The 20,173-nt window shown below is 26.5% G+C and overlaps 1 protein-coding gene across 1 annotated transcript in view; it reads left to right on the top strand.

Moving 5' to 3' along the window:
- Positions 1-20,173, top strand: part of LOC100200134 (AP-5 complex subunit beta-1) — a 109,378-nt gene that overhangs the window by 24,276 nt on the left and 64,929 nt on the right. The window contains exons 7-11 of the mRNA XM_065793041.1: positions 1,268-1,345; positions 3,310-3,347; positions 3,450-3,486; positions 15,724-15,828; positions 15,938-15,976. Of these exons, the coding sequence (XP_065649113.1) occupies positions 1,268-1,345; positions 3,310-3,347; positions 3,450-3,486; positions 15,724-15,828; positions 15,938-15,976 (297 nt within the window). The remainder of the gene's footprint in view (positions 1-1,267; positions 1,346-3,309; positions 3,348-3,449; positions 3,487-15,723; positions 15,829-15,937; positions 15,977-20,173) is intronic.

The raw sequence follows: 20,173 nt of genomic DNA on the forward strand, positions 1-20,173 counted from the left end.
TACATAACATAAAAACAATTTTAGGAGCATCAGACTCATTCATTTAAGGTTTAATAACAGTCATTTCAAATAAAGTCATTTTAAATAGCTTTTTGCTCTCTTGCTTGGATTTATTGGAGTTATTTCAATTTTTAAAGTTTTTAACATTTGATAACATTTTTATTTACATAAAACAACTAATGAACTTTGTATTAAAAAAGTAGAATAAAAAATCATACTTAAATAGAATTTGAAATTATTTGTAAAAAAAAGTTTGTGAATTTGTCAGTTTCACTATTCATCGAATAAAGACAGTATGAAGTAAAAGATATTCTAAACTGAACAAACTTGACATGAAACTGAAAAAAACTTGGATAGTAAAGAAACATACTGAAACAAAGTAGATCAAAGCTAAAACAAATGGACCAGAACAAATATCTTATACTGCTGATTTAGGTGAGCAGTCTGACATCAAAAATAGCCTGCTGCCGGGGGCTTCAGTACATACACTGACTGATAAATAGTCTGACTCACAGCGGAGTGCTGCTATATATATATATATATATATATATATATATATATATATATATATATATATATATATATATATATATATATATATATATGTATATACATTCATGCATATATATATATATATAATATATATATATATATATACATATATATATATATATATATACATATATATATATATCTATACATATATATATATATATCTATACATATATATATATATATATATATATATATATATATATATATATATACATACATACATACATATATATACATATATATATATATATATGTATATATATACATATATATATGCATATATATATATATATATATATATATATATATATATATATATATATATATATATATACATATATATATATATATATACATATATATATATATCTATACATATATATATCTATACATATATATATATATATATATATATATATATATATATATATATATATATATATACATACATACATACATATATATACATATATATATATATATATATTGTATATATATACATATATATATGCATATATATATATATACATATATATGTATATAAATATATATATGTATATATATATATATATATATATATATATATATATATATATATAAAATATATATATATATATATAAATATATATATATATATATATATATATATATATATATATATATATATATATATATATATATATATATATTAAATTTTGAGTTTGATTTGTAGGGTTCAACAATTGACTTTTTTGATGTTGTCTACTCATCAGCCAAAAATGAATCAAGTTTTGTGTTAAGTAGCTACATGGTAAATTTATTAATTATTTTAAGAGTTATCCGCAATTATCATTTTTTTGAAAGTTGTTGGTTATAGTCACAATTTAAAATCATTATTTAAAAAAATGAAAAATTTGACTTTTTTTAAGCATCAATCAGTAAAGTAGGAAAGGAAAATAGAATAATAAAACATTTAATTAATTATGAACAGCTTGTATTGTTTCATATATATTTTTAACAAGCTGTTAAAAACACTACTGCAATCCTTGGAATTAGCAAAAATGAGGTTGGCAATAAATTGCCGATCTCAAACTGTTAGAGGTTGGCAAAAAAAATTTGGCTTAAAGGGGTTACCATAAAACATACAAGCAAGGTTGGCAATTTTTTGCAATTTGGTTGGCATTGCCAAATGCTAACCCTAATTCTGAGGGTTGCTCATGTAAGATGAAGTGTAAAACTGTTAGTGAAAAATAATAAATTAATAATAATAAATGAATTAATAATAAATAATAATAATAAATTAATAATGATTACAAAACATTTTAATGGGTGTATAAAATTTTGTAGGTATGAAACTAACATCAGAAATACAGTAACAGCTAACAACAGATAATGTCAGAAAAACAAAAGATTCAAATAAAAAGACTATAATGTTATGTTTAGATTTAAGATTTATGTTTTAAATTCAAACATTATAAAAGTTACAATAACATAGTTAGATCCATGGAGCTGATGAACAATCAAACATGAATGCATATTGACTTGATTTTAAAAGTAAAAATAAGTTGTAGATGTCAATGGGTAATACTTGTAGATAAAAAAACTTGTAGAAAAAAAAAATACTTGTAGATGTCAATTATGGGTAACCTTAATAATGTTGCTTCAGAAGGCAGTCATGTTATTTTAACAAGACTCGCAAATCGTCTTTGGTTGCTTGAGTTTTTAAAATGCTAGGTATTAATGATAGTTGAAAGATTTTAGGTTAAGTTGTGAATACATGTGGGGTTACATGTTCTTGTTAGTATCTTGCTTAACTTTTTTCTCTGTGCAGTGGTTCAAAGTTCATTTATGTTTTTGTGTTAAGGGAAAAGGATTTTGGTGTTATGAGAGGATTTTGGTGTTATAAAAGGGTTTAGGGTTATGAAAAGGTTTACGGTTATGACAGGGCTTAACCTTGCGGCAGGGGTCAAAATAAGTGTCAGACATCGGCGGCTTCCGGACTGTTTTTGAGATCTGATTTTTGGGGGCAACCAACCATTGTTCATTTTTACTGAAAAAAATGACCAATGGTTTAATGCCCTCCTCTAGCAGGTCTCAAAAATGGTCCGAAGGGCGGTGATGTCTGACACTTATTTTGACCCCTGTTGTGGTGATTAAATAACATAAGGGTTAAACTGAGCATTAGAGGATTTGAGGTGTGCACTTGCGTGTACAAGAAAGACTAATATTATTGACTTATGACACAACTTATTTTAGTTATTTAAAAACAAAATAAGAAATAATTTCTCATAAAACACCAAAACAAAACTAAAACAATTCAAGTATACAAACAAAAAACAACCCATGCAATCTATAGTTATCACAAAAATTAAATAACATATGATAGTGGAAAAAACATTGCACAAAAACCATTAAAAATGTTACCCGCAAAAGTGTAAAGATTTAAGCTTGTAGTGAAGGATATAAAAAACTCTCTGGATAATATTAAAAGACAAAAATTGTGCATGTGAAAAATAAAACAAAACTGAGTAAAAAATATAAGATAGTATAGCTTGAAAATTCCTTGATAATAGTAATAATATGCAAACCAGCGGATAAATAATATATTAATTTAATAAGATAAATTTAATAGATAAGCTACAGAACTACAGGTTAGGAAACTGGATTTAGTTAGATTTTTAAGATGATGTTAAAGGATGGAGTAATCTTAGTTGTGGGAAGTTTTAAAAAGTTTGTGTAAATAATGAATAATTTAAATAATTTTTTTTTTTTAAGGCACTTCTTGGAACAATAATTGAAAATCAAAAATTGAGGTATTTAAAATTTTAAGTTTTATTTTAATAACTTTAGTTGTTTAAAATACTAAAATTTAAAATACTAAAATACCATAAGTTTAATTTTTAATATTTTTGTAGAATTAACAACCATGATATGAAAATAGGACCAGAAAGAGTATGTTGTTTTTGAAAAAATGTTTTACTTGAATTGTTATATAACAGTATTTGAATTAAACAACATTGTTTCATTTTTTTTTTTACTTTTAATTTTTTGGAAAATAGAAAATTATATTTATGAAGACATTAGTATAAATATGCATAAAGCTGTTTGTTGTAATTTTATTGTATTGTAATTGATACATATATATATGTGTGTGTGTGTTTGCATATAAAATAATTTATTACAAATATACATATATTTATAAAGACATTTGTATGTATAAAGCTGTTTATTATAATTGTATTGTATAGTAATTTATATATATATATATATATATATATATATATGTATGTATGTATGTATGTATGTATGTATGTGTATATATATATATATATATATATATCAGGCCTTGTTACGAGATTTCGCTGCGTAGCAAAAACGCATAAAGTATTTCTAAGTAACTCAACTCTTCATATATATTTTGCATCGTTAGAAGTTATATTGCGTCACTCGCGTCTTTTCAAGTACCGCACGGTAATTAAAGTTTTTTTATTAACGCGTTAAAAATCATACAAACAGTTTGTTTTTTTCTCACTATATAAAAAGTTACCAATAGAATCTAAGTTCTTATTTAAAAAATCATTTTTATTATTTTTTTCAAATATGAACTAAATTTTATTTTGAAAAAAATATTTTTTTCATGAAACGTAAAATTATGTTTGTTTATTTTCTTATGATTTTACAGTTGGTTTTTGTATATTTTATTAACTGTTAATAAATTTTTTCTTATTTAATATGTGAACTTATTTTAATGTTTTTAAACGAGAAAGAGTTTTTTTGTTGTTGTTTATCAATTACCGATAACATATTCGTGATCATAATTTATTTTCATAAATTAAACGAACGTCATTAAAACTTTACGTTATTGAATTAACAATAAACAAAATATCTTATTAATAAAATATTTACATCAAAATAAATCGTACATTTTTTAAACTATTATGACTAAAAATAAATGTTATATTTAAAAGAAATTTATATATTTTATTCCTTATAATAAAACTTAAAACACTTAATTTTTTTAAACTAATTTTTAACAACAACAAAAAAATTATTTAACAAACTGTTTCTTTAACAAAAAATCTATTAGTTTACAATTGCGGTTAAATGCTTTTACTTACGATGTTATTTCTTCTGAACGTCACGTAAACGACAATCAAAAGATAATTTAAATATTCTAAAAGATATAAGTTTTTGCGTAGCGCAAAACTGCTGAACGCGTAGGCAAACCGCCTTTTCGCAAGCAAAATGCGAGCTGCGTAACGCTTCTTAACAAGGCCTGATATATATATATATACGTATGTATGTATGTATGTATGTATGTATGTATGTATGTATGTATGTATGTATGTATGTATGTATGTATGTATGTATATATATATGTATGTATGTATCTATATATATATATATATATATATATATATATATATATATATATATATATATATATATATATATATATATGTATATATATATGTATGTATGTATATATATATATATATATATATGTATATATATATACATATATATATATATATATATGTATATATATATATATATCTATATTATAGCATATATGCATGTAGATTCATGTTTGTCAACTTTTTTTGGTTCTTTTATTCCATACAACTTTTTTATAAAAAGAAGAGTAACGAATAGGCAGATTGCTTAACCCAGCCCAAACCCTTAAGATTTCTTTGCGGTTTTGGAGTTAATTTCTTCCCAATAAAAACTGTTCATAGCTATAAAAATAAAAACTGTTCATAGGACTTAAAATCTTGTACAATTCTAAAAATCACATAGGAAAAGAAGTACTGTTCCACTAAAAGAACAATCACTGAAAGATAACAGCAGGGTACCACTCAAAATCCAAACTGTTGGTTGCTATCTGTTCTTGGGAGAATCTATCAAAGGGATACAAGAACGCATAAAGCAAATTTAAAAATAATTAAAAAGTTTATTGTCAGAAAAATTCAGTTTTCCACATTTATCAATTCAAGTTGTACAGGCAAAACTGGATCAAGTGCTGAAGGCGTGCGTTAAATAACTAAAATAAAGAAAGTATGATCTATGAATGTAGTTTTTGACATCACAAAAAAGGATGGTGAATGGCTCTGCAGTGAGGACAAAAGATTGTATCATCTTCAGATTGAAAGCAGATCAGGTATACAAAATAGATCAGGTATACAACTGATAAGGCTGCTAATTCGAAAACTATTCATCAATAAAAAGAAAAATGTAATTGAAGCCTACTTCAACAACAGTAATGGCAACAGTAACAACGTCGACTTCTGAATCCAAGCCTGAGGCGATATCAAGAGTCTGAAAGTTCAGAAGAACAGTCCACAAGTACTAGTAAGAACTACAGCAAAACCAAAACTGCAACCAAATTAGTATCATATTTAAACAGCTTTTAACTAAAAATAAATTTTAACAAGAAATCTTGAATAGAATATAAAAAATGCGATACTATTTTTATAAATTTTATTTAAAGCCATATCAAGATCAAACATTTTCTATAAATACACAAGTTGTTTTTATGAATTTTAAAAAATAAATTTTATTTGAACAAATGAGTTTTAGTCTTCTAAAATTCTGTTATTCAAATAATTTTGCGATTGATATTTGAAATTGAAAAATAAAATGGAAAAATTTATAAGAGTTTTATCGCTCAATAATAGTAATATTCTTAAACTTAAGAAAATATAATTCGATTTGTTAAACCAAATTTTTTTGTTTCATTTTTTGTTGCAAAATAATTTAAATAAAAAAATTGAATGAAAACATCCACTTAAAAACCATTTGAATGAAAAACTTAATTATACTTAAATTTTTATTAGTACACCAGATCAAGAAACAGTAAATTATAAAAAAGGTTAAATGTTTTTTTGCTTTGATCTTACTCTTTTGGTCTATAGACTATAGACTCGTATGGTCTAAAGGAATGTTTAAAGTTTTATGTTTTAATTTATTAATTAGAACAATTATTTACTTCGTTTTATTTTAAACACGTTTTATGTTATTAAGGTTATAAACTGTATAAAACAGCGTCGCAAAGTTGTTTTACATTAACACAAGCTCTTTATACTGTTAAAATAACTTTGCAGTTTGTTTTGTCGTTGTTTTATAGCTTTTTACAATAACAACTATACTATACTATACAATACACTTTAAAAAAACACATGCTTTAATGTCAGCATGAATGTATTAAATAGTTTTCTCAGACTAATTCTCAGACTGGTTTAAAGATTTGTGGTTTAACATTTTTGTTTTAACATTTGTGGTTTAACATTTTTTTTTTGTGGTTTAACATTTTTAACTGGTTTAACATTTGTGTTTTTACTTTTACTTTTTTACTTCTTTAATGTTAAGTAAAAACTAAAAGTAATATCTTAATGGTATTATATACGTTACTTTGCTCATTACTCTATAACTGCAACTTAAACTTTAAATTATAACTTGAGCTGAAAATTATAACAGTAACTTATGCTATTTTAAACTCCTCTAAACGAGAAAATTATAAGATAATATTTATATATGAGGATAATATGTTTAAAAAATAACAATTACAAAATAATGTACAAAAGATCCAATTTTATACTAAAACACCCCTCCTCCCCCATCACCGCAAAGCTGTGTGAGGGATGAGGGGAAAGGGGGAAAATTTTTTTTTTCGTGGTTAGATTTTTTTGTGTCAATTTGAGCCTTGATACATATTAGTCACTAAGAATATCAAGTGTTAGTGTTGAAGAATAAACAAAGATAAGTTAAGTTAAAAGCACTATGGTGTGGCGGAATAGTGTCACAAAATTTTTGTTGTCGCAAATTTGGTTGTCAAAAATGTAAAAAAGGAATAGTGTCGCAAATCGTAGCATTATTGATTGTCAAATAAAAACAGAACAAGGAATGTCGCAAATAAATTTAATGAATAGTGTCAAAAATAAAAAAAAGGAATAATGTTGCAGAGGAATTTAATGAATAGTGTCAAAAACAGAAAAAAATAAATAGTGTCACAAATAAGTTTAATGAATAGTGTCTAAAATAGAAAAAAAGAATAATGTTCTAAAGGAGTTTAATGAATAGTAACAAAAATAAAAAAACAACTATGTTTTTTATGTAAATGCGTGTTTAGATAACATGTCTGATGTCATACTAAAATAGCCTGCAACCAGGGGCTTCAGTACATACACCAACTATCTTATAGCCTGCTGCTACATCGACTGAGGGTTTGGGGTTTGGTAGCAATCTTTTCTTTCATTATTCATTGTTTTTTTCTTTTTTTTCAGTAAAAGCTGTATGCTATATGTAAGATAAGCAAAACGAGTAAACAATTGCTGAAATTAACTATTTGCGACACTATTCCTTTTTTTACTTTGTTTTCAACATTGTTCATTAAATTCAATTGCGACACTATTTCTTTTTTATGTTTTCAATACTATTCATTAAATTCATTTGCGACACTATTCCTTTTTTTTTTGCGACACTATTCTGAAGTTCATTTTTCGACACTAGTCACCTAGTACTAGATCTATGAGATGAAAAAGCGTATACTGTTGTTAAAGGTATAGCACTATTCTTGATGAAAACAATTTATTAAAGAGTATAAAGATGATTGTAGTAGACACTAGAAATGTAAACACTGGAAAAAGGAATGGGATAGTCAGTTGATTACAAAGACATTTTTCTGAAAAGAACCACAATTCATTAATTGTCAACATCATGTTCTTGATTGAGTTCTTCGCTCAGTAATGGATGAAGAACTTAGAGGAAACAACTTGTTGGCCTAAATTGAGTGTTTGCTCATCCCAGAGCTCATAAAACACTACAAACAGCTTATGAAGAACTACAACAATTGTAAAGAAGTGATTACTAAAACAGCAGGGTTGCATAGTGATATGAAATTTCTATTTCATTTAACTCAAGTATTCTGCTTTTGAAGAATCTGAAGTATTTCATAAAGCGTTTAACTCAGTGAAAAAGCGTTAATCGCAGTGAAAAAGTTTTGGAATCAGGTACGATCGAGACTGGAAATTCACAGAACAAATCAGTGTGCAGAACAAGTAATCAAGTATCTTCAAGATCTTTTTAACATCTGTAAAATAGAACTGTCTGATAAATCTGTGAAATAGAACCTCCAGCTAAGATTTGTTTTGTCTAACAAAGCATAGAAATTGTATATTACTTATGAATATATGTACAAATATTCATCAATTTATGACCTAGGAACACAGGTTATAACCCTAATATGTATGTATATTTGTTTGTATGTTTTTATGTATGTATGTATGTATGTATGTATATATATGTATATATATGTATACATTTTATATATATATATATATATATATATATATATATATATATATATTATATATATATATATATATATATATATATATATAGATATATATATATATATATAGATATATATATATATATATATATATATATATATATATATATATATATATATATATATATATATATATATATATTGATATTTAAAGCTGTTTTGTATTATAATAGTAAAACAAAACTCATAGTTGTAAAAGAGTGCTCATTATTAAAAAGGTATTTCAAATAGAGCGATATACATATATATTAATGAAGAAAAAACAACTTTTTCTATGGTACTTTAAGTTTCATGCCTATATGGCAATCATCAGCCATTGAGTACCATAGCCATTGAATTGGTATTCAATGGCTGATGATTGCCGTTTAGGCATGAAACTTAAAGTACCATAGAAAAAGTTGTTTTTTCTTTGTTAATATATATGTATATATATATATATATATATATATATATATATATATATATATATATATATAGAGAGAGAGAGAGAGAGAGAGAGAGAGAGAGAGAGAGAGAGAGAGAGAGAGAGAGAGAGAGAGAGAGAGCGTGGAAAAGAACAGCCAGTGGCTAGTAACATGACTAACAACAGTCCAAAATGACTAAAGTTGCTATATGACCTCCCAAAATAATTTCTTGCAGGTCATTGTTGACCGGTTGAAAAAAAATCAGAGTTTTGAAAAGCAAGGTTTGATAAATAATCAGGATGTTATTTGGGAAAAGCATATACTAAAATTTCATAAAATCATTTAAATTTTGAAAAATCGTTTAAAATAATTTATTGTTTATGATGCTTTAATTGCTAGCAGGTTGTTAAAGCAAAAAGTTTATAAACGAAAAGATGTTCAAGCAAATTTTTTTTATTTAATCTTCTTCCTTTACAAAATGCCTGGTTTTTATTTTTGTTTTTAAAATGTTAAATTAAATTAATTTTTCATTGATAATTTAATAATTAAAAATTAATAATTTGGTAATAATTTTATATTACTAACTTTACTACTTAAAATATATTTGAATATATATTAAATTTATTGTTGTTAAAATTTTTATCTAATAGTTATTGCATGTTAATAGAAACCAGAAATTTTTCCACTTTAACAACCCTGATCCCATTAATTTGCCTCATTGACAAATATTATACACAAAGTAAAACGATATCTAATAATTTTTTTGCATCACTTATTTAAATTAATTTTAAAATTAATTTAAATAAGTGAAGCAAAAAAAAAAGCAAAAAAGTATTGTTATTGTCTATATAATATATTATATTATATATAGACAATAACTATTTGACAACAAGACGTATAAAATAGGCAAACAAGACTTAAGCGTTTAATAAATGTAATTACTGTTTTTTTAATTTTGAAAATACTGCGGTATTTATAATTATACATTAAAAATTGTTTGAAGTATTTTAAACATTTAATAACTACTAAAGTTAAAATTACTAAAATGTATTTAATGTTTAAAATACCTTAAACAAGTTTCAATAAAAATTTACAAATAGTCTAGTATTTGCAACTTAGAAGATTATTAAAAAATTAAGTAAAATAAGTTTTTTTTTGGTGAAAATACTTTTTTCATAAATGATTGAAGTTCTTATTTTATTGTTTTAATAAAAATATTCAATATATGTTTTAATAATATTACTATATATAATAATTTCTGTATTTAAATAAAAATATTTTTTGATTCAACTGTACTTTGTTTTGATTTTCTTTTAATTTACTTTCTTGTAAGTTTTGTTGCAAATTGCAAATAAATGAATAAATGATTTAAAGATAAATTTAAAATTGCTGATTGCGCATTTGTGATTTTTTTTCTAAAATAGATTATTAAAATATCAGGCCTTGTGATGAAGCGGGACCAATTGCTCTGTGCACATTAAACACGCCCATAAATGCCCATTCGGGGGCAAAAAATAGCACTTGCTAATTTTGTTACAAGAGTAAAAAATTGCACTCATCTGATGAACTTGCAAGGGAGAATTTTAAGTTGATTTTATTAAAATATTTTTAGTAAAATTTTTTTGCTGAAGTCAAAATATGTTTAAAACAAACAGTGGAGTTAGCATATTATTAAATAATACTTAAATAATATCAACAAAGTTATTTTTGTTATAAAGTATGTCACGCATAAAATTAAAATTGAAAATCTTAGTGCATAAGAGGCAATGATTTATTTCTTCAATTTGAAAGTTAATTTCAGCATTACATTTTTTTTTTTTTAATTGCTGCTGAACTTTATCATTTTATCCCTCAATTATACCCTGGTTAAGTCGAACCTTTTGGTAACTCTTACAGTTTTTTGGGGTCTGTTTAACAAAAAACTTTGCTTAACTAGGACTTTCACTCTGAATTGCATAAAATTCCATGTAATAAAGTATCAAATCTTGCAACCCTTCAATAAAAATTCCGAACTTTGAATGCCTAAAAATTAAATATCTAGTTAATATTTTATTTATAATAATTTATCTAACTAAAACTTCATTTATAGCTTCAATTTTATACAGGCTCGATCACATTCTATTTATTAATGACTATTATATTTAAAATTCAAAAACATCAAATAAAATTTAAAACTGATTTCCCGGACTTTACATCAAAAAAGTTCAAGCAAAAAATCATCCACTCTTTCCCTTGTACCTACTGGTATGCTTTTAGGTGACCCCCTCCCATTTATATATAGCCCTATGGGAACCAATTTCCAACCCTGAATATTGCTCTCAAAGACTTGATGCCGAGCGCGCATAATTGTGCTTGTAAATAATGTGTTCAGTTTTACAAGCGAAATATCGCGCTCGATGATTTTATTCATCACATGCACTGTGTATATATACCGTATAGTTGTAGTTATATTTATAGGTATATTCAGTAAAAATCTTATTAATTTTAACAAAAAAGCATTTTTTATTTTAATTAAATTTTATTTAAATTTTTATTTAAGTTTTATTTAAATTATTATTATTAAAATAAAATTTGTTAATTTTAAATTTATTTTTGTATTTATGAGGTTTAGTCATAAAGAATGATTACTAAAATAAAAATTTAATCAAGGAAAAAAATTAAAATTTTGACCGTCCAAAAAAACAGTTGACCACCAATTCCATGTGTTGGCTGGTTAAATTGACCGCCTGTCTTCAATTTCTTATTTTCCATGCTGTATATATGTGTGTGTGTATATATATATATATATATATATATATATATATATATATATATATTATATATATATATATAATTTAGTTAATATCCAACTATATATATATATATATATATATATATATATATATATATATATATATATATATATATATATATATATATATATATATATATATATATATATATATATTGTATCTATATATATATATATATATATATATATATATATATATATATATATATATATATATATATATATATATATATATATATATATATATATATATATATATAGATACAATATATATATATATATATATATATATATATATATATATATATATATATATATATATATATATATATATAATTTAGTTAATATCCAACTACCGCCAGTTTTTTTATTAATTTAGCCACTAAAAGCCGCTATTTTATAATAGCTGCTAAAATACAGTTAAAATGGTCAGTTTTTGTTTTTTAAAACTATAATGTTACGCTCAATCCTTTTTTTTTTCTCTGATTTTTATGAATTTTGTTGTGCTTACTTCATTTTTGCACTTATTTTTTGTTTGACCATGGCAATATAATAATTTTTACTTCCATGGTTTGACTCGGTTTATAATTTGATAACAAATATTTCTTATTTATTGTCGCATTAACAGCAAATTGCATATAAAAGAAATTTCCTTTTCTTCCAGGTAGATTTAGTTTTTGGTAGAGATTTAATATGAAAAGATCAATAAATAATACATCATGTCGCGAACCAAATGAAAACTCATCAATAAAATATTTGAAGATAAGATTGTGCAGCATCTTTAAAAAAAAATGTGCTTCACTTGTTTGGAATTATTATGGAGAATTAGTAGCTGAAGATGGTCAAAATCTTGATGAAAGCAGTTATTATTGCAAACCATGTTTGGAAATTGAAAAAGCCAAATTAGATAATAAAAAGCCTGCCTATTTGTCGAAAATTCATTCAGTAAAATGTTCTACATCAAGTGGAAACATGAAAAATCATTTCTTTTTAGTACACAAAATTATTACTGATAAAGTATCTACTGAAGAAAAAAATAACAACATCATAAAAAATTGGTGCAGCGTTAGGAGTTCATCATTGAAAGCAAAATTTGATATTACTCGTGACATTGCACTTTGGTTTTGTACCCATTTGCTATCTTTTAATCTTGTTGAAAGAACTGGTTTTATAAATTTTTTTGAAAAAAAATTAGGTATAGTCACTCCATCACGCTCATCTTTGGCATGCGGGGCTTTAATTGATATGTTCAAAGCTGTCAAAAGCAGTGTCAAAGATGTTTTAAAATATTCCATTGCTGCTTCTTTACTCTTTGATGGCTGGACAGATAAATACAAAAAACTGTCATATATAGGTGTAAAGTGTTCAGTAATAACCAGTGAATGGGATAGAAAAATTTTTCTTTAGCTTGTACACCACTGGAAAACCACACACCAGAAAATATTGCAGATTTTATGAAGAATGTTATTAAAGATATGTTTAGCAAGCAGTATGGAGAGTTACATTTGCATAATGTTCAGGATGGTGCTGCAAATATGATGAAGACTTCTAGTCTACTGGGTTGTGAAGAGCCACAACATTGCTTAGCTCATGTGCTGAATTTACTTCTGGTTTCTGATGGTCTTAACAAATGTTCCGAAGTCTTAAAATTGCTCAAGAAATGTCAAAATATTGTTACATGTTTGAGCTTCAAATCTACTGTTCTAATTAACGAATTTTTGTGTACAAATGATGATGTGGATGTTTATAATAAATTACAAAAAATTGCTGAAGTAAAAGAACTTGTTAATCTTGATGAACAATTCCCAATTAAACTAATATCGAATGAGAATCAATTAAACCCAAATGACAATCCGGTTATTGTAGATAGTGAGGATGAATATGAAAAAAATGATAATCTATTTGAAGAGAACTCAAAATACAAATCTAAACAACATAAAAGTTTAAAACTCCAAGTATGTAGTCGATGGAACAGTGCACTTTTTATGACAGAGTCTATTGAACCGTTATATAATGGTGTAAAAAAACTTTTTAAAAAAATTGGAAAAAGAGAATTGTGTCTAGATGAATTTGATCTAAAATTATTAAGCAAACTTGTAAAGTTCCTTAAACCATTTCAAAACTTGACAGAAGTTGTGAGTGGGGATAACTCTCTCTCTATTTTGCCATTGGTCAAGCATAAAGTTGCATCACTCCTCCATGTATCTTCTAACGATTTACCTGTGATAAAAAAGCTTAAATTAGCTTGTAGCTCATAATTAGAACAGCGTCTGAAACTGTCAAAAACAGCCAAATTATCATGTTTGTTAGATCCAGCAGTTAAATCCATCTTTCCAAATAATGATGCAACTGATATACTCTTAGAGACTTTATCAAGTTTTACAGAAAGTTCAAATTCAAATTCAGCAATTAACAATGCAGTTGATAAAAATGGCAATAAACTACTAAAAGATGGTAAGCTAAATAATATAAAATAAGATGGTAAGCTAAATAAATAAAAGTTATGATATAAATAAAACAAAAATGTTAAATAATAAAACTAATTTTAATTAATCAAATATTAAACAAACATTCAATTGACCAAAAACGTTGTTCAATTAAAACCATTATGATGTTCAATTAAAATCATTATGTTTTAGAAAATCATCCAACTGCGAAGAAATTACTGCTTCTAGAAATAAAAACTACGCTACCAAATCATGATCAAAGTAAACATCAAACACTAGCAAGGGAAGTAAATAATTATGTTAATTGTCTGCCGACAGAAGAAGAAGAAAAAGATCCTGTGGTGTTTTGGAAAAATAACCATAAAAAATTTCCCTATCTGGCATGTTTGGCGAATGAATATTTATGTATTCCATCAAGTAGTGTAGCAGTAGAATCCATGTTTTCAACTGCTGGATTGATTGTTAATTCTCGCAGAAGTTTACTGGACCCAACTAATATGAATATGATTATTTTTATACACGAAAACATTAATTTGCTGTGAAATAATTTAGGGGTGTGTTATAAATTTAGTAATAACTAAAAACAAGAGAGGATATTTTCCACTTTCAGTCGGCACTTTTCATTCCAGCCTCATTCTTTATAAGCCAGCCGCAGCTAGTTTTGTGTTTTTTTTTTAGTGGCTAGCTGGCTATCCAGCCACTTGAACTTGTGAGCCAGCCACCTGTTCTATTTACCAATGGCTTGCAAGTCTATATATATATATATATATGTATATATATATATATATATATATATATATATATATATATATATATATATATATATATATATATGATTTAAAAGATATTTCATACATACATGCATATACAACCCTTGAAATTAGGGTCGGCATTTGGCAATGCTGGCCTAACTGTCGACCTAAAATTGTTTGAGGTCGGCAAAAAATTGCTGACCTCGTTTCTATCTTTTATGGTAAGACTTTTGTATCAAATTTTTTTTGCCAACCTGTTGCCAACCTCTGAAAGATTGAGGTCGGCAAATTATTGCCGACCTCATTTTTCCTAATTCCATAGGTTGCATGTATGTATGTATGTATGTATGTATGTATGAATGTATATAAAAATGTATGTATATAATTATATTTATTGACATATATGTATATATGTAGATACAAATATAAATATGTATATATGTAGATACAGTCAAAACACTTACCTGACATGTTGGAAAAATGTTTACTACTAATCAATGATTGTACTTGTTACATGTCTCCCACTGGTTTGGTTCAACTATTAAAGAAGGTTTTTCATTAAAAATTTAATTCAAATTATTTCTTTTTTTTATTACTAATTTTATTTTTTAGAATTTTTAATTTTAATTTCAACATGTTTTTAAATGTTTTTTACAAAGATACTACCAATGCTTGGGAAAAAAAAAATTGCTCAATCAGTAAGTTCTTTTTTCTAAATTATTAAATAGTATATATAAATTAATAAGTAGTATATATTACTAAATTATTAGTATATAGTATATTAATTAAAATTATTAACAATATTAAAATTATTAGTATATTAGTAGTATATATTACTAAATTATTAGTATATTAGTAGTATATATTACTAAATTATTAGTATATTAGTAGTATATATTACTAAATTATTAGTATATTAGTAGTATATATTACTAAATTATTAGTATATTAGTAGTATATATTACTAAATTATTAGTATATTAGTAGTATATATTACTAAATTATTAGTATATTAGTAGTATATATTACTAAATTATTAGTATATTAGTAGTATATATTACTAAATTATTAGTATATTAGTAGTATATATGCTAAATTATTAAGTAGTATATATATATACAAATAATATTTTTTCTCATTTGAAACCTATTTTCACTTTGATAATACCTATCAAAGTGAAAATAGGTTTCAAATGAGTCTTCCCAGCCAGCACAAACATGTCTTTTTAGCATCTAAAATGTTAACACCTTTTAGATATCTAAATTCAGATAACTATAAGACATCTAATAGTAGTCACCTTTGAGATGATGAATATGAGCTCATATTTGTTGTTTCAAAGATGACTACTATTAGATGTCTTATAGTTATCTGAATTTAGATGTCTAAAAGGTGTTAACATTTTAGATGCTAAAAAGATGTCTAAAAGACGTGTTTGTGCTGGCTGGGTTTATTGATGAAACACTGTGTAAAATGAAAAAAAAATAAATAGATTTTCTACAAGTACACTGAAATAACCTGCTGCTGGGTACTTCAGTGCATGCATTGACTATCTTAAAGCCTGCCGCTGCAAAGGAGTGCTGCTACATCGACTGAGGGTTTTTCATGGGGCAGCTTTTATTTTATTTTTCTTTGTTTTTTTCTTCTTTTTTCAAAAATGCTGCATGCTATAAAAGTAGAAAAAACTAGTAGCAATTTATTATCTATATATGCTAAAACAAATTGTTATAATACAGATTCCGTACAAGTTTAAATTTTTTTAAATCAAACTTATTTAACATTTGTAAATAAACTGAAGAAAAGTAATCATCAAACAACAGAAACACAACAACATAATAAAAGTAAATTTGTTTGTGAGGATGAACAGCTCTTTAATATAGTTCTTAATAATGTCATTACTGTTGATAACCATTGAGGAAGACAAACAGTTTCTGCAACTGCAGAGAGAGAATTCCATTGAGTACATGGGACAAGAAGACACAGCACTGTCAGCACTGGGGGTTTAGAGTAGCTGAGATAATCTTTGTTGCAGCAGAAGAAAAGGCTAAAGAATTCTTAAGAAAGGGAAAATAAAAATCAGTTGGTTGCACAATTTTGCAGAATGACAGTGGATAAAGTGGTACTGATGAAAGTGATCATTATTCTTATATGAACCAAGCACACTAAAATTGTCAAAAGTAACTGCAGAAAGTTGTATTTTTTCATTTCTAAAGCCTTACTTATTACTTGAGCAGTTTGTAGCCCATTTAAAAGATTCAAAACACAATTTAACAAAAAAAAAAAAAATTTCTGTTTATCAAAGTTTTTTGATGTTTCTTAATTAATTTGAGTATGCTGAGTCTGAATATGACATTGGATTTTTTATTGCATCAATCGTTTGGTCGTAAAAAAAAAAAAAATCAATTAAACATATAATTAATATAAATCGTTTTGCATTAGATTCTACTTTAGTCAATATAAAACATTTACTAATTCAAAAGTGTTATGTTATGTTACAAAACTTCATGTTACATCATGTTTCTTACATATATTACATAATGTTACATTATATTGTATTGTAACAGTCTCTCACAATCTCAAAAAACACTAAAAGTGAACAGTAGAACGAGGTTTTCTTTTATGAAGTTTCTCGTCATCGCGTATCAAACACCAGATGTAGTCACCCATCATAGCTGCATCCCATCTGCCCTGGTATCTTTTCTCCATTGCAAGAATATCCTGATGGAAACGTTCCCCGTGCTCTTCACTCACATCACCCAAATTTGGTCTGAAAAATTCCAAGTGTGAATGCAGGTAATGCAGCTTTATTGACATTCTGCATTTCATATCTGCGTACCGTACAATTAAGTTTTCCACTATCTCTTTGTAGTTATCACTCTTATTGTTGCCTAAAAAGCTATGAACAACATGTCTAAATGCAGTCCATGCTTCTTTTTCAACAGCAGACATTTTGTCCTCAAGCTCCTTACATGCCAACATAACTTTAATCTGTGGACCAACGAATATACCTGCTGAAATTTTTGCATCTGACACCTTTGGAAACATCTGCCGAATATGCTGGAATGCTGCACTATCTGGGTTTAATGCTTTGACAAATTGTTTGATAAGACCAAGTTTAATGTGAAGGGGTGGTAGTAAGATCTTTTCAACAGGTATCAGAGATTGATTAATAACATTGTGCAAACCAGGCTGTAAATGTTCTCTCACTGGCCACTCACGTCTTGTGAAGTGCTGGTTTGCAGCCCTGCTATCCCATAAACAAAGAAAACACGAGTACTTTGTGTATCCTCCTTGCAGACCGAGAAGAAATGCTAGCATCTTAGAGTCTCCACATACATCCCACTTGTAACTGTCGTAGTTGATTTTCTCAAGCAACAACTTCACGTTCTTATAGTCTTCCTTTAGATGAACGGAATGAGCTACTGGAATCGAAGGAAATCGGTTTCCGTTATGGAGCAAAACTGCCTTTAGACTTCTTGTTGAGCTGTCAATGAATAATCTCCACTCTTCAGGATTGTGAACAATGCCAATGTCATTGAAAAGACCACGAACGTCATGACAATAGCACAGTGATTCTGATACTACATAAAAGTATGCGAATGTTTCATGTCTTTTTCGGTATTTCGAGGTTCTGCAGCTTGGATCTAATAAATTCCATTCTTTCAAACGTGATGTCAGAAGTTCTGCATTTGATTTAGTGAGACCTAAATCTCGTACTAAGTCATCAAGTTCTTGTTGGATAGGGAAATGAGGTGAATCATTCGGTTCCCTGAAATCACAGTCATCATTGAGTTCATCCGGTGAGTCTACTTCAGAATGATATGCAGCTGCTTCTTCGGATTGAGGTGGAGTAGGAACAGGCAATTCATCACTGTGTGGAACTGGTCCAATAGAAGATGGTGTACTTGGATAAACTAGAGTCAGCCTATCTTTCGGTTTTTTATACTTTGAAATGTCAACAATGCAGAAAAAGCAGTCATCATGATGGTTCGTCGGTTCTCTCCATATTCTCGGAATCGCAAAGGGCATTGACTTTCGGATTCCACGCAGCCATCCTTCCAGAGTTGATCTGCAGCTACCACAACTGTAGTGTGGTGCCCACGATTTGTCCTGATCTCCCATAGCCATGCCAAAATAAGCATGATATGCAGTAAAGAATTTTGTACCACTGACAATCTTATGTTTAGCTTGTGTTGGACTAATATAGTAACCACAAACATAACAGAATGAGTCAGGACAAAGCTTGCAGGATCTACTAGACATATTCACCACTTCATGTAACAGTTGTAATTAGTTAAACTGAAAATAAACACACGAATATAGTTAAAATCAGCATATATATATAATGTTTTAATTGCATTACACATATACGAAAACTCTGAAATATACTTTATGCTTTTTCTCAGGAAATCTTGATGATAGAGAAAAACCAATGGTACCACTGAAATCAGCATACAAAAATTATGTAAGAAACATTAAAAAATTAACATAAACAAAAATGTTGTTACATGGTGAAATACCACACAGAACTAGATCAATGGTATTGTCAACTGTTTACACTTAGGTAAATCCATATTTGAACTGGTGCATTGTTCACAGGTTGAGGTGAAGTTGATCAATTCCCAATCATGCTTTTAAGTCTTAAAGTTCAAAAACTTGTGGCTGTACTAAAGCTCTTAGCAATTCTGGGCAGTAAATGTGTGATACTACCATGCAAGCACTGCATGACTTGAATATTCTACTTAATTGTGTTGTGTCTTTTTGTTTTGCTACAATATCCAGTAATACTAGAGTTCATAAAAGAGCTTGCACTTTATTTAAGCAATAGAATGGGTGTGGTTTGTTACATATTGCTTGCCATTACCATATTCATAAAGTTATCCTTTCATATGTTTTTA

This window comes from Hydra vulgaris, chromosome 03 (genome assembly GCF_038396675.1).
Source record: "Hydra vulgaris chromosome 03, alternate assembly HydraT2T_AEP".
NCBI lineage: Eukaryota > Metazoa > Cnidaria > Hydrozoa > Anthoathecata > Hydridae > Hydra > Hydra vulgaris.